Below are 23,037 nucleotides of genomic sequence, written 5' to 3'. Positions count from 1 at the left end.
TATATATATATATATAATCACGCATGCAAAGCCAAATGCGATTACGTACTCGGTGGCGCAAATCAAATGAGAGAGAAAAAGATAAATTTTTTTTTCTATTTTTAAATTTGGATAATTTTTTTTTTTTTGGTTTTTTAATCATTTAATTGTTGACGTTTTATTTTAAAATTTATATTTATATTTTTTATTATTTTCTATAAGTCACATAAGTTTTGAGTATGCCAACTGTACATTCTATTAACTACGTAAGCATTTTTTGTTAATAGTTGGTCATTGGCTATTTGTTAACAATTTGAAGTTGACATTCTTATGATTTTTTTTTCCCTTTTAAAATAGGAGTTGTAAATCCAATTTGGCTTCCTCCATGCCAATAAACTGCGCATGTCTTGTAAACTTCTAGCTTCCTATTGTTTATTACATGGCCCACCTTGGATTGCAAAGCTTTCGCGATCACCATTTGCCAATCTTGTAGCACAATGTCTCTTGACTCCTATTTCTCTTTATGGCTTTCCTATATTGTCCCGAATCAACATACCCACCATTGCTGATCTGCTCCTCTTAAAAATTATGCCGTCTACATTGACTTTGTATAGGCTGTGATGCCTGCCAATTTGCCTTTCAGTTGATCCCCCTATTGTTGAGAAGTTGCTTTAAATTCATGTAAAGGAAAGCTAATTGGGTTTTCTTGTTGAAGAATGAAATTAATTTGATTATTTTATGGGGTTCGTTGGTGTGGAAAAAAAAGACTATTCTTTGGAGGTGAAGTTAAAGTAGTGTATTCTTTTTCCACCAAGGAATATGAATTAATCTTAGGGCTTTGTCCCAAAGGTCCTCCCGATTGGGAAAGGAAAAAAAACATTAAAATTGAGAGTGAAGCCAAAAGATGGGGAAAAAAAAAAAAGATTTTAGCTCAAGAGATAGCACAAGGAGAAGCAACAAGGTTTGAGTTTCTTTCTACAAAGTTTTTGTAAAGCACAAATTAAGGAGAATTTGTGAGGCTTGGATAAATGTTGTGAAGTGAAGAAAAAGAAAAAGGTTTTGCCACAGTGTGAGTGCAATGAGAAGAGAGAAAATTAGTATTTGTGAGAGCAAAAACATTATACATACACAGGATAAATTTGAGATTTTCTCTAATGAGATGTTTTTTGGTACTACAACCATGGAGTTTTGTTTGTATTCAAATAAGTGAATATCTTAGGCGAGTTTGGATAAATTCCTAAGATAATCATATTTAAGCTTTGAGCTCATTTCAGTAGGGTTTAAACAAAATTTAAAGTCAGATTGTTCAAATTTTTATTTTTAGAAGTAAATAATAATAATAATAATAATAATTTTATGTATATTAAAGAAAAAAAAGGCTATGCCGCCCCTGTTTCTAACCTGCCTGAGAGGTAACATATACCCTTGGATATCCTCTCCTAATCCACACATTATATATATATATATATATATCTATATATTACTAAAAGCTGAAGCGTAGCATTTAATACTGCTGCTCTCATGTTGCGCCACATCAGCTGCCACGTCATTTTTAAAATATATATATAATTTGTCCTACAATTTTAAAATGATTTTTACAATTTTCAGCATTATGAATACAATCCACTACTTATTTATTTACTTCCACTATCACCCTATAATAAATCCAGCCCACTACTTATTTATTACTTCCACTATCACCATATAATAAATCTGTATAATTAATCTAGCCCAATTCAAAACCTTTTCAGTTCAGATTTAGGATTTTATGTGAGCCTTTTCAGCTTAAAGGAAAAAATAAAATAAAATAAAATGTTGAAGCCTTTCAAGCTTTAGGTTTTTTTTTTTTTTTTTTTTTTAAATTTTCCTATAATTGTTTTTAACATTTTTTTTTTATGTACCCTTAGCACACACATTAACAAAACCCATGGTAAAAATAGCAATTTAGTCTTTTTAGTGTCACTAATAGTACTGCTCAGAGCCTGGATAGTGGAAAATAGAAACGCTGCCATATCAGCACAAGTCGAAAGGAGAATGGGTCCCACTCCCACTTCCACTCCCTCCTGTTTGGTCAAGCAGAGTTATCTACCTGCACCAGAATAGAATAACTTTCTATATCACATTGTTTGCCTACACGTTGGGAGAGTTGGACTTCGGGGATAAGACAGACAGCCAAGGCCCAAGTGAAATTGAAATTAGGGCTGTTTATATGAACAAGTACATGGGCTTGTTTGGTTAACAATGTTAAAAAAACATGGTTTATGTCTCTTGCCAATATTAAAAGCGCGAATGCACTTGTGAATAGTGCTTTTGTCGAGCACCTTGTCTGCTGTTTGTTTATTGTTTCAACACCTTTTTTTTTTTTTTTTTTTTACCGACTTTGTCCAGCACCTTCTTAACTTTTTTACCCTTATATACAAGCAGACTGAAAGGGTTTGTTTTGTCTTTTGCTTCTATTTTATTTGATCTTATCTCTTTGTTGGCCTTTTTGGTCAGCCACCTACTCTATTGATGGACACGAACACAATAGTTAGACTTCTCTCTATGGATGAACACAAACATAGGATCCAAGTTAGAGACAAGAAACCAAAAAAAAAAAAAAGCCATGACCAAATTGATAGAGAAAGAAAAGAAAGAAGGAAAAGAAAAAGGCAGAGAGAAAAGGTGTGTGATTCTTGTGCATGTAAATGCATTTCATAAACTCTTCCATCTTTTCTTCTTCTTCTTCTGCTTCTTTTTTTTTTTTTTTTTTTTTTTCAAAACAAAATTCTTCTCTCTTTCTTAACAATTTGTTGGATTCTTACCACAAGTCTGAACTATGCTGATATTAATGGGAGGCTAAATACAAAAGGATAAGTAGTCCACGTGAATAAATACATACTAGTATTAGCTGATACTAAGATATTTCATTCCTCTGATCAAGTCGGTCAACAATATTGTATACTACTTAGGTAGTTGCACATCATGTTAAAGATAAGTCATTTCCTCGCATGCCATTGCTAAATCATTTTTTGTAATCTATGCCATTTAAAGTTGGAGCGTGGCATTCTTTCCCCGTCATTTGCATTTGCATTTCAAGAAATTGTGATTGCCAAATGAGAAAGGCAACAAAACAACTTTTGACACTCACAGAACATGCCTATTTAAGGATTTTATGCATATCTCAAAATTTATTAAAATTTTTATTTTCAACTGTAGCACAACAAAGAAGGCAAAATGAACAAATAAGTCAGTCCATGAAAACAAAATACTAGATACATATTGAAACAAGGTCATTAAAGTGTAAAAATATATCAATATAAATCCAAAATGATCTTAATATCATATTCAATCAGTGGCCCTCGACATTTCAGACTCTAAAGGTGGAAAATTAAGGGGAAAAACATTTTTTAGTAGGGGGAGCGTGCCACAGGAGCAACCTCCAGCATGAGCAATGAAAGCCCTTCATCAGGATTACAGTTTTTTTTTTTTTGCTTCAAGTCAAGTTGTAAACTGCAATGGAAGGCATCAACAGATTTAACACTCCCCATCCACAGTTTCCCATCCTCCTCTTCCATTTCACTTGTTGCCTTGAAAAGCTTCCCCTGATTGTCCTCCAATATTTGTAAAAGGCTACCCTTTGGGCTGTACTTGACAACTAACTCCAAGAGCCCAGCCCTCGATGTAAAGCAGGCACTGAATTTTTGCAGGAATTGGGAGCTTGAGTATAATTGTCCAAATTTTCGGGTACAATGAGAACAGGTAAGTATACTAGATCATTGACAGTAGAATGCCACCCAAAACTTGCCCTGTCCTGACATTGTCGAGGAAATCCAGGGAGGACTGCTAATACCTCTGAAGTCCCTGCTTTCTCACCTTTCAACCGATGCTTGTGAAACCTACATAATCTAGATGATATCAGACTTCATTAATGACAAAGAGATGACCGCAAAAATTGTTTCTGATAACAATGGCTTCAATGACCCAAAAATGTTCCCAGGAAGCCTACTTGGGGTATAGACATATGGACTTAACAGTATTTCACTTGCAATTATATGGATTGATTAATATCCGCATACAGAGTTACTTTGACTTTGTTCAGCTATACGAATTTGTTATAAAGGTATTCTGGTCCAATTTACACCATTGAACAAAACATTTGGACAAACATACAGAGGAGTTATATGTTTCTCATAGATCTCCTGTCAAAAGGAAAAATGTCATGGTATGGCACTTGGGAACATATTTTCTGAGACTTAAGAGTTGAAACTTCTTATAGAACTCTGCCAAAAGCAAGCAACATTTGTTCTCTAGGAGTTACAGATAGTAATGTCCACTGATCTGTATCTCTCTGTCTCTCTCTCTCTCTCAAAGTATACCAAAGTAGTCTCATGATGACCCAAAACTAGCAAACTAAATATTAGCATGTCCTAGAAGCCATTCATCTCCCAATTCAACCAGTAATTGTATACAAAATTATATTTGTGATTACTGATTAGCAAAGTGAAAAACAATGAGATTAATAACAATTGAGCAAATGGAGGGTCCATGTCACGAGACTCTAGACATGGACATTGCCTATATATAAGTGGGGTACATTCACAGGGAGGGACACCTACCAATGGATCCTGCAGGAAAGACAAAGATGGAACCATCTTTGCTTAAGGACACCATTTGGAAATTGGATATTCCTAAGAAGGACAGTAGTTTCCTTACTAGTTGGATTGTATTTCAGTTCCCTCCCAGTATCCTCTGCAGAAAAAACCAGCTGCACGAAGTTCCTGCATGAAATAACTGTTAAAACTGATGCATAGTGGTTCTCAATCTGTTAAAAAGAAAAAGCCCAATGAAATTTATGAAACCAGCAGAAAACACTAAACCAATGACTAGCTGGGTTGCAACCATCTTTCGCATTGCACAACTTTCAGACTTCAGAAATTAACTGACTGACAATTCGAAAGCATTTGGGAGTATAAGAAAACAAGCTAAGACAAGAGATTCGGTACATACTGGGGAAAGAATTCATGAACAAATTCAAGTGTCGGGAAAAATGGAGATGTCTCAAATTCAAGATACCAAAATTTTTTGGAAGTTAAAATGACTTAAGATCAAGAAAATAAAATATTTTCTCAAAAGCTGAAAAGTTACCGGAACCAAAACAAACAACAACAACAACAACAAAGTCTTTCTCCCAGAACTGTGAGGCCAGCTATGGATGCTCTTGTATTCTTCTTCGCTATTCCATTTGCCATAGCCTTAACAAAATAAAGAGAAGCAACACACGGCCATTTGTCACAACCTTAACCAAATAAAGAGAAGTAACACACCCAACGTGTTAACTTCTTGGATTGGGCCACAATTATGAAACAGCACCAATCTATTGCAAGCCTAAAATGTGTGGAGGTGTCAATGGTGTCAAGATGGCTGAGGCAGAAGAGAGTTGGTGCTAGAGGGATGGTTTAAGTATCATGCATCATTGAATGGACCACAAATCCCAGCCCTGTCATGTACTCAAAAAGAAATAATCCATGTGTTTACATCAATGATGCCAAAGCCTTCCTCGGAAAAAGGAAATATTAGCAAGGAACACCCTCCTAGAACTCTCACATCTACCTACAAAAACAGTGTACAATAGGAAAGTCTATTTTTCTTCTCTCCAAATTACTTAGTCAATAAAGGAAGAAAAACCAAGTTACAATGATTATGAACATTGCCAAACTTACCAAAAGCCTCTGCTTTCATCATTTCTCATCTCCTTCTCTTGGCACCAGCCCCTGAACCCAGGCACCTTTCTTCTCCGAAGATCCAGAACCACCTATAATTCTTTTTTTTTTTTTTAAATTTCTTTAAAAATTAAAAAAGTATTGACAGCATGACACACATTAATCGGACTCTTTTAACATCACCATATAAATAAATAAGTAATAATAAAGTTAAAATATAAATTGCATCCTTTAAGTTTTGCTTAAATTCATTTTAGTCTCTTAACTTTACTTTCATTTAATTAAGTCTTTTATTAAAATTTAAATTTATTCAATTTAGGCATTTTGTTTAATTTTGTTAAAAAATTGCCTTTAAAACAATATTATTTTCACATGTAAAAATTTATAAAATTAATAAGGTTAAAATGCAAAAGTTACCCTCTATGTTTCGCTATAATTCATTTCAGTCCTCTAATTTTACTTTGCTTATTTTAGTCTTCTAAGTTTCTGGTTTATTTATTCAATTAAGGTATCTTCATCAACTTTTGTTATATATTACAATTAATTGTCCAATTTTTTCTTTATTTTTCTTTATATTTTAAAAATTATGCTAAAATTTAAATTGCATCTAACTTTACAGTCTTTCAATTGAATTCTCTAAATTTCAAATTTACTCAATTCAGATCATTCGTCAAATTTCGTTAAAACTTTTCAATTAATTATGCAATTAATTGATGAAAAACTTATTATTTTTAACCATTCTCTAATAAAAAATCTATAATGTTTTTAAAATTACATATATTTTTATGTGAGAATAATATTTTTTTTAATAGCGATTATTTAAAAAAAAATAAATAGAAAACTTGAATTGAATAAATTTGAAATTTAGAGGATTCAATTGAATGAAAGCAAATTTAAAAAACTAAAATAAATTTTACAAGTCTGTTTGGATTGAGGGAGAGTATAGGAGAGTTTGTTAAAAATAAGCCTATTTCTAGCTAACTCCCCTCCACTCTCCCTCCCTCCTCCCTCAATCCAAACAGCTCAAACCTTTTTTTTTTCTTTTTTTTTTTGAGAAAGAACATTAGCAACTTTCATTAAAAAAAATTAGCCATTATCGACTGAAAGTATAGCTTGAATGTGTGGAAGAACATCCTCCATCTACATTAAAAAACCTCTAAGTCTCTAACATGTCTTGCATGTTTAGTTAGGTTGTGAGTAACAGAGTTGCCAAGTCTACGAAGACACGATAGAACAAGGAATCCTTGTGATGCACTAGTCTCCATGTTTGTTTGGTTAATAATGCGTTATTGAAAAGGGCTAAGTCTTTGATCCCTATGCCACCAATAGATTTGGGTTTACAAAGTGTTTCTCATTTGACCCAATGAACTTTTTCACCAGTCTCTCTTTTGTTTCCACCAAAACTTTCTAACGAGGCTTTCAATCTCTACATAGAAAGCATACTTTGCATTTTAGCTATAAATAATAATAAAATTTAATTAATGATTGAAAAATATTTTTCAAATTAATAAAGAAACTTTAATTGAATAAGAATTTCTAAAAATCTTTTTTATTAGTTAACTACGTACTTAATGAAATTTTTTTTAATGGAATTAAAAAGGGAAAAAAAATACTTAGAAAACTTATAAATCCTTTAAAAACTTTTATAATTGAAAATAGAGAGGGTCAAATAAAGTTACAAGAATAAAATGAATTTAGTGCAATTTCCATTTTAGCCTAATAATAAATAAATAAATAAAAATCCCCTCGTCTCGTCTAGTTGCTTCCAGTTTTCAAGGCACACTTGCATTGCAGCCCAGTCACTGTAACAATCATATCATCGTATGCCCTCTTTTTTAGTTTCTCAATGCCATTGATACTTTTACATGCCTGATCATGACTATGCCATACTGGTAATTCTAACCTTTTATTTATTAATTTATTTATTTATTTTTATTTTATACATAGCAAGCAAGGTTTTGTAACACAGAATATTGCTTGTGTTATCGACCAGATTGTGCTTCAAAACGCGAAACCCTAAGGGCAAAATCGCGGTTTCGCATTCTGGATTCTCTGTAAACTTCAAACATGGTGAGTAAGGGTTTTCAATTTTGATTCTTTTTCCCCTTTTTGGGAAAATTCTTTGCGTTCTTTTGACAATGCTTTTAACAAATATTAATGTATAAACCAACAGAGGGTTTTAGGGTTTAAATTGCTTTGTTATGAATTAATACTAATATTAGTGTTTGCAAATTTTTGACTTGTTGTTGGGTGTGTCTTTGTTGGAATTTACAGGCAGAGAATAAGCAGGCAGATATAAGGAAGTGGTTTATGAAATCCCATGACAAGGGCAATGCCAAGGAATCCAAGCCTGCAATTCCTGCCCCAACCAATAAATCACAGCCCGAAAAACCGGTGGGTATCCTTACATTTTTGTTATCTTGCATCCTACATTAGTATTAGTAGAAGTAGTAAAGAAAAGGGTATGTCAATTAAGGAAGTAAAATGAGAATACGAACTCTGATAGACTAGAGTGTCGGAAAAGAATATCTAACTAGCATGTTCAGTGTCTGTTTGGGAACAACTTACCGTTGCAAGAGACAGTAATATAACTGCAAAGGCATTAGTAGTAGTAGTAAAATAAAGACATGAAAGTTCGGCAAAAAGTTGCATCCAAATGCACACTCCTGTATTTTTGTTATGTGTGTATGTGTTAAGCCTGAATTGAAATTCAGTTTCTGAGTTTTGGGAAAATTTTGGAAGATAGAATAGAATCCAAGTTTTGATGTGTGTCAGGTCAAAAATGAAATTTTTTTTGTTTATGTAGATGTGTGTAAGTGTATGTGTTCAAGTGTTAAATAAGGCATGATAAGCTTGAAATCTGATTACCTCTGGGGTTAATTTGGAAATTTTGAATTTAATTCCAGAATTTCAATGCCGAAGGTTTCTATTTTGTGCACTGATCCTTTTGAGTTTTGAGAGTTTTTTCTTATTAGTTTTATAGTACTCTCTGTTTGGTTGTCAAGATTTCCACTAGAAGACTCCAAAGAAAAGAGGAATTTTTTCAGGTTGTTGTTTAGAGGAATTGTTGTGGGGTTACTGTTTTCTTTTATGTAGATAGAAACTGAAGGTTGTCCCGGCTTGTTTAATGTGGTTAGTTTGGCAGGAACGTAACGCCCGCATTTTTGAAGATAAGGCGAGAACGTTGGAACATTTAAAATGTTTAATTTTTCGTACTTTGTTTCTTTGGGCTCGTGTTTGGGGGTGGACAAACTGCACTGCTGTATCAGATTTTTTAGTTTCTATTTCCTGTAGCTCTTGATCTTTATGTATTTGGTTCATTGTTCTAAGTGTTCACCATCGTGAACATGATGTTCAATTTTTTCAATAAAAGTTTTATTACCTATCAAAAAAAGAAGGTACCGGTCATCCCCTAGTGCATATTTTTAGTTTGCCATCTTGACTTACTAACAAATGAATGCACCAATGAGCTTTGGTTCAAATGGGAATTCCTCCCCACACTGAGGTCATGGTTCAAACCCCCTCGGGTGAGTCCATAACTTACCAATAAAAAGGAAGAAGCATACTAATACATGAATGCTATTGACAAAACAAGAAAGCATGAAGTATGCATGACTATGTTTTTTTTTTTTTTTTTTAACTTCTTGCTCTCCCCCCTTTGTTTTAACTGTCATGAAGTAACTGAAGTAAGTTGATAACTTCTCTATTTATTTATTTTATCTTTGGGACAAATGCAGGCTCATGCAAGCCCAGAAAGTTCGGGTAGAAGGAAAACTAGCAAGTATTTTGCTACTGACAAACAAAAGCCAAAAGATGAAAAGGAGACAGAGGAACTTCCAACAAAACGAAAGGCTCAAAAGCATAATGATGAATCAGTTAAACCCCCACCTGCTAAAAAAGTTCACATAGTTGACGACGATGACGATGACGACTTTGTCTTTTCTAGTTCTAGGAAGAAATCGAATGATGTGACTCCTAGTAAGAAGTTGAAAAGTGGCTTGGGTAGGGGAATTGCACAGAAACCTGTAGACATTGAAGAAGGTGATGAGGATGATGATAAAGATTTTGAAACTCCTCTTAAGTCTAGTGGAAGGGGACGTGGTGGAAGAGGTTCATCAGCAGCACCAGCTGGTGGAAGAGGCAGAGGTGGTGCACAGAAACCTGTAGCCATTGAAGAAGGCGATGAGGATGATGATAAAGATATTGAAACTCCTCTTAAGTCTGGTGGAAGGGGACGTGGTGGAAGAGGTTCATCAGCAGCACCAGCTGGTGGAAGAGGCAGAGGTGGTGGACGGGGTGGATTTATGAGCTTTGGAGAAAGGAAAGATCCCCCACATAAAGGAGAAAAGGTGAAAAATATTGAAAATATATGGATTGATGAATTAAAATTCTCTACCATTCTCAATGTTAATGTTGAATCTTGTTTTGTGTCTTAGGAAGTCCCTGAGGGTGCTCCCGATTGTTTAGCTGGTTTAACTTTTGTAATTAGTGGAACACTTGACAGGTACCTTTGTTCATCTTTGTATTGATGTTATCATGCTTATATTTTATGAATTAAATGTTAAAATTCCTACTTTATGTGTTTTCATATGTGGTCTAGACCACATTTTGCTTTAAGATATAAAAAATANGACGATGACGATGACGACTTTGTCTTTTCTAGTTCTAGGAAGAAATCGAATGATGTGACTCCTAGTAAGAAGTTGAAAAGTGGCTTGGGTAGGGGAATTGCACAGAAACCTGTAGACATTGAAGAAGGTGATGAGGATGATGATAAAGATTTTGAAACTCCTCTTAAGTCTAGTGGAAGGGGACGTGGTGGAAGAGGTTCATCAGCAGCACCAGCTGGTGGAAGAGGCAGAGGTGGTGCACAGAAACCTGTAGCCATTGAAGAAGGCGATGAGGATGATGATAAAGATATTGAAACTCCTCTTAAGTCTGGTGGAAGGGGACGTGGTGGAAGAGTTTCATCAGCAGCACCAGCTGGTGGAAGAGGCATTAAATATTAGTTGAATATCTCGATGGCTTTTGTTTTTGGGTTATTCTGTGGATCTGGATTCCTTTTTTTTTTTTTTTTTTTTAATATGTCGTTTTATTCAAAGGATATGCTCCTGGTTTTGATCTTGGCCCTTGAATTATGGGCCTCTTCTGTATCTGTTGTGGCCTTGCTGGGTGTTAATGACGTGCTATCCTCAGAGATGTCTATCCATTTATTGTTTGATTAAGTCTCATTATTTTGAAGACTGTGAGGACAAATTGGAGGTTTATGTGTGGCACTGAGACCCAGAACTGTTGCAGGGCAGAAAAATCAATGCAAATTGATTTCAATATCTTTGTGACATTTGACAAAAGCTATAGAATGGATGCCCTATAATTAGAACCTTACAGTTTTTTTTTTTCTTTTCTTCTTTGATAGGTAGATAATGGGGGAGGGAGAGGTGGGGTTCTAACCACAGACATGGGGCATTGAAAAGGACACCATTATTACTGGGTTTTCACTTGAACCCCAGCCTAGAGATTTTCTAATTAGCACACTCCAGTGAATAGGTTGCACTTAGGGCAAATTTAGATGTAAATTCTATTATTTGGCATAATTTGATTGTTTCATTCCTAATGTTGTTGAATGAGAAGAAAGTCAGGCTCTGTAGGTTCTGCATTAGTCCTAGACATTGCTGGTATCGAAGATCACATTTCTTGTATTTTCTTGAAAATGTGTGTGTGTGTGTGTTAAGGAGAATGTGATTCCAAAAAGGCATTTCTTTTGCTCCATCGAACTGTTCAAATGTTTATTATGGTGATTTTTAAAGATGAGATAATTGTGAACTGTCATTTGCCTATATTTTCTCCATTAATCTTGCTTGAGCTTGCAAGGAGGGCTTGATCGTTTAGCATGTTGGAGGAAATGGGAGGCCCGATCAATTTTTAGTCTTTGGACATAGAAATGCTTATGATAGTGACTTAACGAAGTAGTTGCATTATTCCTTGGTTTTATCTTACATATGTTGGCAAATTGATTATTCTAGAAGATAGCATTGGCAACTCGTTGGCAACAAATGTATCTGGCAAAGGATTGACCTCAGGGGTGTCCCCAGCTAAGCATAAAACTAAAACAGTTGCGAAGAGTGATTTAACATGGACGGAAAAATATAGACCAAAGGTTCCAAATGATATTATTGGAAATCAGTCACTGGTATGTGTGTTAGTTCTCATTTTTCTACCATTGCTTTTGGAACTAAATTTATATCTTCATTTATCTAAATCTGGAAAAAGAATTGTAAGGATTTCTTTATCTAATGATGTGCAGGTTAAGCAACTTCATGATTGGTTGACAAATTGGAATGAGCAATTTCTTGATACTGGAAATAAGAAAAAGGGAAAAAAACAAAATGATTCTGGTGCCAAAAAAGCTGTGCTATTAAGTGGAACTCCTGGTATAGGAAAAACTACCTCTGCAAAGTTGGTTAGTCAGATGCTCGGTTTCCAGGCAATAGAGGTGGGGTAATTTTTTACCAAGATACACATTGCTATTGAGCATCTAGATCATGAGTTTCACCCCCAAGACATATAAATCAATGGAATGATTTTCATTTGCCCTCATGATCTCCCTTCTTTTTTTTAGGTAAATGCTAGCGACAGTCGTGGGAAGGCTGATGCCAAAATTGAGAAAGGAATTGGTGGAAGCAACGCGAATTCTATAAAGGAACTTGTCAGCAATGAGGCCTTGAGTGTCAACATGGATCGGTTGGTCTTGCATTCATTAATATCTCACATAAGTGCATAGAATATGATTGTTTGAAATTTCTGCTAAAGTTTATTGTTGAAGTTGCAGATCAAAGCATCCAAAAACTGTGCTGATTATGGACGAGGTTGATGGGATGTCTGCTGGAGATAGGGGTGGAATTGCTGACCTTATTGCTAGCATCAAGATTTCCAAAATTCCTATTATCTGCATTTGTAATGATCGATACAGTCAGAAACTAAAAAGTCTTGTGAACTACTGTTTGCTTCTCAGCTTTCGAAAACCTACGAAACAGCAGGTTTTGCTCTGATTTCTATAATTATTTTTAGAGTACTTGTTTTTTTTATGCATGCAATTTAATGTAGTTGTGATCTTGTCCTTTCAACTGGTATTTGCTGAATTGACATTCTCTTGTTATTTGTTTTTGTGATGATGTTTAAAAGACTAGAGTTAGTTGGATTATCTAAAATATACATTCCAAGTTATGTTTAGTTTGGACCAACCTTTTCTTGGCAATTTTGTCAACTTGAGTTCTTGGAAAGTTCATGGCCTAAAGTCTTATGGTTGATATATGCAGGTATACTACTCTGATTTTAATAATAGGTACCAAGACTTATGGAAGTGAAAGGCATTTTTGTTTTGTTTTTATTTTTTATTTATTTGTTTGAGTGTGTTTTTTTTGGGGGGGGGGGGGGGATTCCTTTTTAGACACTGGAATTGTGCTTATGGTTAGAATATGCTGTGTGTTTTTTACACAGGCACACTTGTTGGCATTTCATGGGTTGCTATTGATACCCACATGAAACTTTTATCCGAGATTTGGGTTAGTTTTTTTGATACATCTTGAATAGCGTTTAAGTATGGAACATCACAAAATTTTGAGTTTCCACTGGTATATTTCTAACTCTGGGATTCTTTCCCTGTTATTGTTCTTTGGGAAAATTACAACTAGCCTTGTTTTATTCTACATGACTGCTCCAAAGTTTCAAATTTATGAGATACTGCCACCTTTATTCTTACTCTAATACGTGGTGGCTTTATTTTGAGAATTATGTTGTGGCTACAGATATTTGTGATCGCAGACATTTCAAACTCTAATAAAATTTTGTGGATCCTATATATCATTGTAACTTGTAAGAGAAATGTGTACTTATGGATATGCCATGATTCTTTATATGATTAAAGGTCACTTTTTATGACCCTTCAGGTGATTCATTGAATCAGACTCATCAAATGATGTGTTGGAAAGAGAATTAGTCCAATTCTTTTTGGGAAGTGTATGTAAGGACATGCTCTTAAGGCTTTTGGGGCCAATCAATCTCTTTTTATAAAATTTACCCGAAGAATTCTTGTATGGAGTGCCAGCCCATTAATGGGAGGCCAATGTGACCCTTGATATTGGGTATGCCTTGACTCTTTGTGTGTGTGGGGGATGCATATGCCCCTGTGATGGAAAATAAACTTTTGGTGTTCTAGCTTCTGCAATATTTGCTGTACATTTTAAGCCCACTACGGCCAATTGCCCAGTTGCTAATGCCAAATTTGGTTTATGATAGATGGCAAAGAGGTTAATGCAAATTGCAACTGCAGAAGGGCTTCAAGTTAATCAGGTAAATATTCCATCAATGCTTTAGTTTATATTTGTAATTGGTCTTAGCTGCTTAAGTGAATGTTTATAGTGACTTATCAACAAAAAAAAAAATGTTTATAGTGATGAACTCATCTAGGCCCCGTTTGGTACACAAGTTCAAACACATGTTTTTAGTTTTTAAACAACAATACACGTATTTCAACACTTTTTTACCCACATGTACTTCCAAAAAACTGAAAACTATTGTTTAAACACACGTACCAAACGGGCCCCTAGTTTTACTGTCTTGTGACATGTAATATGTTTATTTTTGAGCCTTGTGATTCTCCTTTTTATTAATTTTAACCAATAATATATTCACTGAAATTTTCACTATTTATTGTTTTAGATTGCTCTTGAGGAACTTGCAGAAAGAGTTAATGGAGATATGCGCATGGCAATAAACCAGTTGCAGTATATGAGCCTCTCCATGTCAGTCATTCAATATGATGACATTAGGCAGCGTCTTCTTAGCAGTGCAAAGGATGAAGATATTTCACCTTTCACTGCTGTTGACAAGTATGCCATTAATGATCCTATTTTACTTTAGAAATGTTGACCATGTTCTGGTCTCATCTCAATTCAATGTGTAGTTTCATGGTTTTTCTGTATTTATTATTTCTGGATGAGAAAGGCTCTAATATCTGCAGAAAGGTGCTGCGACCACAAAATATATTATTTCTAATAGTGTAAATCAAGTACATACTCTTGTCCTGACTACTACTATTTTGGTCTGTTTATATGGAATCTTTTTATTCGTGGGATTGGGATTTAGCTATGCATGTGGTGGAGATAGAAATGTGGGTCTAGACCGATTGTCTAACTAAACAAAGCCCTATTAAGTATACCTTGATTAATAATTTTTTTATTGAGGTTTGGGAAATGGTAGAGCTTCTAGACCCAGAATATGAAATTACTTTGTATCTTCTTGTGATATTTCTGTTAGTTGGGAGATTTTTGGTTGCTTCTAGATCAAAAATACGAAAGTGTGAGCTGATATGGTTACATTCTACCCTTTTTCTAGTTTAAATGATCCCACATATGCATGCCTCAAGCTAACTTGTAGGTTTTGTACCTTATCCTTTATTAAGTTTTGATAATTACATGTCATCCTTCCATGTGATTGTAGGCTGTTTGGTTATAATGCGGGGAAGTTGAGGATGGATGAGCGGATTGACCTGAGCATGAGTGATCCTGATCTAGTCCCTCTTCTTATTCAGGTTCTTTTCTTCCTTGAGCTTTTGAAAATTCTATACTGCATGGTGATCAATTAGTCTCTGCAGAATCCTTTTTTTTTTTTTTTAATAAGTAGTCTCTGCAGAATCTTCCAACTAAGAAATCAACAAAATGTTATATGCAATTTACCATTGGAGATTTGTAAAAGGAAAAAAAATGACTCCAAATTTCAGAGTGACAGAGCCAACACAGATGATAGCCTGTTCAGCAGGTTCAGTCACCTTGTTGCTGGCTCAATGTATATACTGTACAGTTGAACTGTGTTACCACAAATAACTAATTGGAATTACAAAATATTTTGAAAAATTGCAAAATTAATGGTAATTGAAAGTCTCTTTTGAAATTCTTTAGGTGGTGAGTATTTTTCTGGGGAATATTATTTACTTGAAATTCTACATTTTTTAAGAGTTTGCAGGGGAATGTAATGCTAGTTAGTTATTTTCTGACACCAAGATTTGCTCTTAATTCTAGTGTTGTGTCCAAGTCTCCAAGAAGTATAGTTGTTAGAACCATGACCAAGAAAGTTGTGCATTGTCCAAGTCTACAAGAATGCTCTGTTTGTTTCAATGTTAAATTTTTCTAGAAAATGAGTCATCTTTTAAAAAATATTTTTTATAAAACTATCTAATTTTCCTATGTTTGGTAGCAACTTTAAATCTGTTGGAAAACTATCTCCTAATTTCCCCTTTTTAGCTTGCCAAAAGATAGAGTTGCTTTCCAAAAAAAATTTAGTGGAAAACAATCTCTAAAAAATAAGTTATACTTTTTATTTTGACCAAAAATAGTTTCCTTTGACTCATTTTTTCTGATGCTAACAAAAACTGGAAAACGTGGAAAACTATCTTCACGAAAAGTTTTCCATTGAAACAAACGGAGCGGAAGTGTAATTGTCAAAATGATCACCAAGAAATTGTATACTGATCTCCATTGGCTAATTCTTTTTACCTTTTTTCAGACTTGGAAAATAAATAGGACAAAAAGAAATGCCTGTTGTGCACTTGCAAACCTTCTCCCCCAAATAAATTCTCTCCCTCCCTCCCTTCCTCTCTCTCTCTCTCTCTCTCTCTCTCTCTCTCTCACACACACACACACACACAATATACAAAGGATAAAGCATGCTATCTTACAACCCCCTTCCCTTCTGCGTGTTTTACATAATCCATTTCTTGGTATATATGTCTTAAGTTTCCAATGCCTCATATTTGTACAAATTTCTTGCAATTTTATTGCACTTACAGTTTTTCCTGCACCCTTGTCATTCTCTATTCACGTCAATTGATATTCTCCATATGCTAAGGAATTAAAGAAATGTTTATGCACCGTCTTTTTCTTTTGTTTACTGAAATCATGTGCCTTTTCGTCCTATTTTTTGGATTTACGAAGTATTTGCCCCTGTTAATTTGTTTAGACCTTAGTTATGCAACTTCACCTAAAACTTAAAATACTTCTGAATTACTTTTCTAAGAAATGATTTATTTTGATATGGCAGGAAAATTATATTAATTACAGGCCAAGTTCTGCTGGTAAGGATGACAATGGAATCAAACGTATGAACTTGATTGCCCGTGCTGCTGAATCCATTGGTGATGGGGATATTTTCAATGTTCAAATTCGACGGTATCGACAGTGGCAACTCTCTCAAAGTAGTTCACTTGCATCGTCTATAATCCCGTAGGTGCTCTTAATTCAGCTCTTCCAATTACAAGATTTTGTACTTGTTCTTTGAATTACAACTTAATTGGTGTTTAATTATTTATTTATTTTTGGTTATAATCAGTGCTGCACTGTTGCGTGGGCAGAGGGAAATACTTCAACAGGTAAGGAATTGTCTATTTCATAACAGTTGTTTGAGAAGAGTTGTGTTTTGGCATTTGGGTATTCAATGCAATATGTGAGGGACAACTTGAGTGTAGTAGATTAGGATGAACAAAGTCCTGATGTTTGCAGCTGATATTTTACATTGTACTCAGCACTTTCTTTTTATTTATCCTCATACATACTTTTTGAAGTTATCACATGGTACTTTTTTTCTGCTTTTATTTTTTATTTTTTTGGGGATAATTTGATAGTTGGGGAGGGGGATTTGAACCTTGAATATCTCCATTAGAAACGTCAGGAAGTTACAATAAAGCTACAAGGCTATTGGCTGGCAAAAACTATTTGGTTTTAGCTTGAAGCTTAATGTCAAAGTTGGAATCATGTCTGCAGGGAGAGAGGAATTTTAATAGATTTGGAGGGTGGCTGGGAAAGAACTCAACAATGGGTAAAAATCTGAGGCTTTTGGAGGATTTGCATGTTCATATTCTCGCTTCTCGTGAATCTAGTTCGGGGAGGTGATTTACTATTCCATCATTCAATTTATGCCTATTGTAACCTCATGTCCTTGTCTATGTGCAAGTGTTTTCTAGTTTTTTATTGTAAAAAGCACCTACACGCACTTGAATATTATTCATAAGGCTTTCTTAATGATTTTATTATTATTATTTTAATGAATGGGGAACTGACTTAGACTTTAACAGCTGCCTCAGCATTGTTTACAGCACTTGGCTTTATGAAGCTGTACACATGCACTCATTGCACATTTAGTCTTGTCAATGATATTTTGCAAACTGATACATGTATGTTTCCTTGGTTCGCGACTCAGTTACTGAGGAGACAGACCGAGGAAAACAAATTTTGGAATTTATATTTGCTTTAGGTTTCCAGGGTTGTGAAATTCTTGCTTTTGTTTTCCTTTTTCCTCCTTTCACATGAAGTTACTTTAAGTGTAACATTCAGTGTTGATGCAGACAATACAAAATATTTAGGCTACTTTATTATGCTATTTGGCTTGAACATGAGGCAGTATTTATACTATTTGCTCCAGCTGCAGCAGGTATTTGTCTAGCAAATTTAGCTAGTAAAATTCATTAAAGTGCCTATTTTTTTAGTCTTGCTGATAAGTGTGAAATTATTCATACTAAGAAAGATGAAATAAAAAAGAAACATTTTTTTAATTTATTTTATTAGAAAAAAAAGAAACATGTCAATATGGAAGCTCGAATCTAAGGTTACTAATTGTCTAGTTCAACATGCAAGTTTTTTCTCCTGTCACTTGTTTGTTAGAGCCAAATCTTAAAGTTTCCTTTTGCCAAAGATCTGTAACTCGAATGGCACTTCTTCCTCTCACAAATCGCAATGATGAGATGGAGGGTGACTTCTTGGTTCAAGACTCCAGTTGTGTTCTTAACTTACCAATCCAAAAATGAATTTAAAAAAGGTCATACTCAGTACACAAAACTTCTACTTTTTGCAAGGTCTAAGAGAGGTCATGGTAGGCAGCCTTACCCACCTTTTTTTTTTTTTTTTTTTTTTTTTTTTTTGGAGAGGCTTACCCCCAGTTTTCCTTTTAGAATTCATAGGGCTCAGAATACTCATTTCTGGTGTTAGTACCAGGATATCTACTTGGTTTGACTTGTAGTAGACTTTTCTAATTGAAGTAATTTTGATGATTTCCTTAAGAGTGAATGCTAAGTATTTAAAAGTCAAGTAGATTTATTGTATTTTCCTCAATGTTCAGTATTCCTCTTTATCTCTTGTTTTCAACTTGATTCTGTATTGTTGATAATTCTGGTTGTAAATGCCAGTCAGTCTATTTGTCTCCCTTGCAATGCGTCTAATTGCCTACTGTGTAATTTTCACTTTGTTCTAATGATATAGGGAAACCGTGCGAGTAGAATACCTTACTCTTGTCCTGAAACGATTGACTGGGCCACTGCGGGAGCTGCCTAAGGTTGGAACTGCAATATGTTTATTATATTTACACTAGAAAATCCTGGAGAAGTTAAAATGGAATATTTGATAAATGTGCATTTATTCAATCTGAGATGACCAGGATGAAGCAGTTCAAAAAGTTGTTGAGTTCATGAATATATACTCAATTAGTCAGGAGGATTTCGATACAATTGTGGAGCTATCAAAATTTCAGGTACCTCTACATACCTTGATTGCACCTTCATTATCAGAACTGCCATCAAAGTTTCATGTTATTTTATGGTCGTCTTTATGCATCAGGGGCATCCAAATCCACTGGATGGCATACAGCCTGCTGTGAAAGCTGCTCTCACCAAAGCTTACAAAGAAGGAAGCAAAACAAGAATGGTACGAGCTGCAGATTTAGTCACACTTCCTGGAGTGAAAAAAGCTCCTAAAAAGCGGATTGCAGCAGTTCTGGAGCCATCTGATGATGGATTAGTTGATGGTGGTAGCACATTGGCAGAAGGTGAAGAAGAAAATTCTTCAGATACGGATGAGCTTGGTAAAGCTTCTATACCTGATGCAAGTTTTAGGTTTTCAATGATATGATCTCTGCATAATTGAAAATTGATATTACTCATTTGCTGGTTTTAAAGATCTGTCTGAGTTTGGGAGAATTCTGGTCGGTTGTTTTAGTTGAGGTTTTCTCATTGTTCAAACTTCCAACTGATAACTTTTCTGTTATTGTTAACACTTACTAATAAGTCTTCACCATTTTTTTAAAATTATTTTATTAAGACTGTAGATTACATCATGGTCACGTTGATGAACACATGATGAAGGCCCTTAGATTCTCTTGCCAAATTTCTATATTGGCGTTAGCTCCACTTCTAGTTTCATCCGCTAAAACAATATCATCTGCAAAAAGCATACACCAAGGGACTTCTTCTTGGATCAATTTAGCAAGAGCTCATCCATCACTAGTGCAAAGAAATATGGACTTAATGCTGATCCTTAATACAAACCTATATAGGAAACCCACTTATGATTCCTTCACATGTTCTCACAATAGTTACAGCTTCATTTTACACATCCTTAATATGATTAAGAATGCAAAAAACTGAAATTTATAAATATATAAATAAATAAAATCCCCCAAAACAGGAATTCAATGTGATTGAGAATATGCCTTAGCTTGTTTGTTTCATCTGTATTTATGCAGTAAGGCACAAATTTTCATGAAGCTGGCCTGTCTTCTGGGATCATCTATTGATGCTCTCAGTTACATTTTATGATATCTTTTCAATGCATATGAAACGAGTTAATGGCATTTTAACAAAATTTCTGTTGAATTCTGTGAAGTATTTCAGGAAGTTGTTTTCTCAACATGTAAGCAAACATACTGGAGATCATTCATTTCTTCTATTTATTTATGTAGATTGAATTCTTCAGGATTACCAATATGTTGATTGCTTGTCTAAGCATGGTTGGTTGGTTAATTAATTTTTTTTACCTCTTCTTGTGATTGTAATAGAAGGTTCTGCCAATGGTGAGAAGCTACAGATGGAACTTCAGAGTTTGAATTCAAAAGGTTGGTGGTACCATTGTAGTACTTCATATGTGATTGTTCTAGTGTGTTCACCTAAATACTCATTTTCATTTCTGAGTCATTTGGGTGACCGGTATTCCTAATTGATCAGAATGATTGATGGGTTCTTTTACTGTGCCTTATATTTTGTAGGAATGCAAGTGGAGTTGGATCTCAAGGGCACAGGAAATTCAAGTGCTAAGAAAACACCGGCTGGCAGAGGAAAAGGTGGTTCCGGATCTTCAGAAAAGAAAGGTGCACGGGGTTCAGGGGCTGGTGCCAAGAGAAAGAGATGAGAAATGATGAAAGTAGAGGCTTTGGTAATTTTGGCAATGTTCATAAATCAATGTAACTAGGTTTTCCTCTTTTTTTTTTGGCTAGGTAATTTGAAGGGGAAAAAAGAGTAGGCTTTCCTCTACTGTTTTTGTAGGTTGATGTGAGAGTTGTAGGAGGGTGTTACTCGCTGGTATTTCTTTCGTCGAGGAAGGTTTTTGGTATCATTGCTGTAAACGCATGGATTATATCTTTTTGAGTACATTATGTGATTGAAATTTGTGGTGTGTTCATTGATGCGTGATCCTTATATTGCATCCCAAAATAGTGCCACTTAATCATTTTCCACCATAAATTTGTATCATCATTCCTAAACTATTGATCATTCATAAACTATTGAAAATGTTGTACTTTTTATACCTTCTGTTCTAATCTAACGTGGTGAATGATTAGGTGACACTATTTTTGGTCGGTGAATTCCACTCACATTTTTCTATGCTAGTAGGAATTTCTTTCTCAAGAGTTATCATCAGGCGCAAAAGGGAATGCGATTAGAGAATTGAACCGATGTCTAGAGCCTCCCCTGGTTTGGACACTAAGTTTTGACAAAATTTAGATTATCTTAAAATTTAACCAAGTGCGTTATTAAACTAAAATGGGATATCCTGCTTTCAGCTAATTCAATAAGTTTATATGCCATTTGATCCAAAACCTTTTCTGTTGATGAATCCGAGTAATTCTCAAAGGGGGTGGGCCTTCGTGCCGTGCACCCAAAACTTGAGTAAGTGCGATCCACTAGATAGGCTCGCTGCAACACGATTATGGACTTTCGATCCACTAGAAGTTTTTAACTTTTGAGTTATGTGAGATTGATGACAATGATGACTTGCTGGTTCTGTGGTTTAATGGTACGAGGCTCTGGAAAAGATTGTTTTGCTTATGGAACGCTAAGCCACTCTTATCAGCATATATTTTACTGCTTTTTCTTGGTCATGTTTTAATGGATCCTAATTTTGTTGAGAGGTCATAAAATCCCACAAAAATGTTGCACATTTTGAAAATGCTTATGTGAAGCAAATAAATTTAGCTGAAGAGTATGATAACATGAACATATATGGATTGATACCACTCAGACATGACATATTATATCGAGGTAAGCATGCTCCTCTTTACTCTTCCTCCCAGAGTCAGGTCCTCCCACGTGTAAGGTTCTCCTCATTTTATAAGGACACTTGCCTAGGCAAAGAAAGAGTGGTTTTGTATGGGTGTGTGCGCGCGCATTTAAGAAATATGGTGAACTATTATGCAAAGGTCCTATGGGAGCAGGAGCTTTGCTTGCTTTAGGTTGACAATGTTAGGGTGAGTGGATGAGAGTTTTTTCAATTCCATTTCTTTTGAGGCCCTTCATACATGTCTTATTTGGTATGTTATCTTTGTTCATTAGAAACATTGAGACGGTGAGAGCACTCGTGTTTGGCACCAATTTGACGGGCCACCTCCCCTTTCCTTCTCTTTTGTGTCTGACTTGAACAAGATCAAAATGGTTTGTTTGCTATCTTTCATATATTGGTTATGAAAAATTGCCCATCTGGATTGATTACAGATAAATAAATGTAGGGACATAAAAATATTCATAACATTTTTTACAATTTATGAGGTGATATGTTGTGATTTCTATATAGTAATAAAATGGCCAGTGACTCAGTAGTGGATCCATGTGAAAGTGATATTACTCCAAACACAACTTGTTACTTGAGAAAATTGTAAAAAATAAAAAATGATTGAAAAAAAAGTTGTCTCTAGGATTGCTAAGTATATATTGATTTGTAAACAATCAAAGTGATTATGCATAACTGGTGCATTTATCAATCAAGGGCAGGTTCTTGAGGATGAAAGAATTGGACAAGTTAATCATTGAAAAGGTTCTATTACGCCTACGGGGATTTGTGTGTATTAAGGTTCTTACTTCTTAGCCCTGTTCTATATGAGAGGTGCGAGGCTTTCCTTTCTAACAGGAGGTATGTTCGGTTGGACATTTTGGACAAGAAATTGCAAACCACTGGCTGCAACTTTACAGGTTGGACACCATGGCTGCACCCTGCACAGGTTAAGTTTATGGAATGGTGGGAAAAGAAAAGTGGGGATCAATCTCAAC

At 34.9% G+C, this 23,037-nt stretch overlaps 1 protein-coding gene and 1 long non-coding RNA gene across 2 annotated transcripts; one reads left to right on the top strand and one right to left on the bottom strand.

The window, feature by feature from the left end:
* Window positions 1-3,280: 3,280 nt before the first annotated feature.
* Window positions 3,281-5,775, bottom strand: LOC136067897 (uncharacterized). Its single transcript, XR_010629305.1, has 3 exons — window positions 5,682-5,775; window positions 4,578-4,739; window positions 3,281-3,857 (listed from the first exon to the last, which is right to left on the bottom strand). It is a non-coding gene; the product is annotated as an uncharacterized LOC136067897 (long non-coding RNA).
* Window positions 5,776-7,415: 1,640 nt separating this feature from the next.
* LOC112040745 (replication factor C subunit 1) lies at window positions 7,416-21,162 on the top strand. The gene is made up of 21 exons (XM_065774311.1): window positions 7,416-7,573; window positions 7,675-7,751; window positions 7,956-8,075; window positions 9,419-10,030; window positions 10,118-10,185; window positions 10,282-10,676; window positions 11,642-11,871; window positions 11,986-12,174; window positions 12,301-12,422; window positions 12,511-12,718; window positions 13,977-14,030; window positions 14,400-14,569; window positions 15,180-15,270; window positions 16,776-16,957; window positions 17,064-17,103; window positions 17,495-17,619; window positions 18,986-19,058; window positions 19,161-19,253; window positions 19,340-19,583; window positions 20,556-20,612; window positions 20,763-21,162. Exons 2-21 carry the CDS (start codon window positions 7,749-7,751, stop codon window positions 20,903-20,905), a joined length of 3,219 nt encoding a protein of 1,072 aa, XP_065630383.1. The 5' UTR covers window positions 7,416-7,573; window positions 7,675-7,748; the 3' UTR covers window positions 20,906-21,162.
* The last annotated feature ends 1,875 nt before the right edge of the window (window positions 21,163-23,037 follow it).

This window comes from Quercus suber, unplaced genomic scaffold, assembly GCF_002906115.3.
Source record: "Quercus suber isolate HL8 unplaced genomic scaffold, Cork oak 2.0 scaffold_90, whole genome shotgun sequence".
In the NCBI taxonomy this organism is placed as follows: Eukaryota; Viridiplantae; Streptophyta; class Magnoliopsida; order Fagales; family Fagaceae; genus Quercus; species Quercus suber.
Note: the sequence above shows the minus strand (reverse complement) of the source record. Positions and strands in the feature narration are given on the sequence as shown.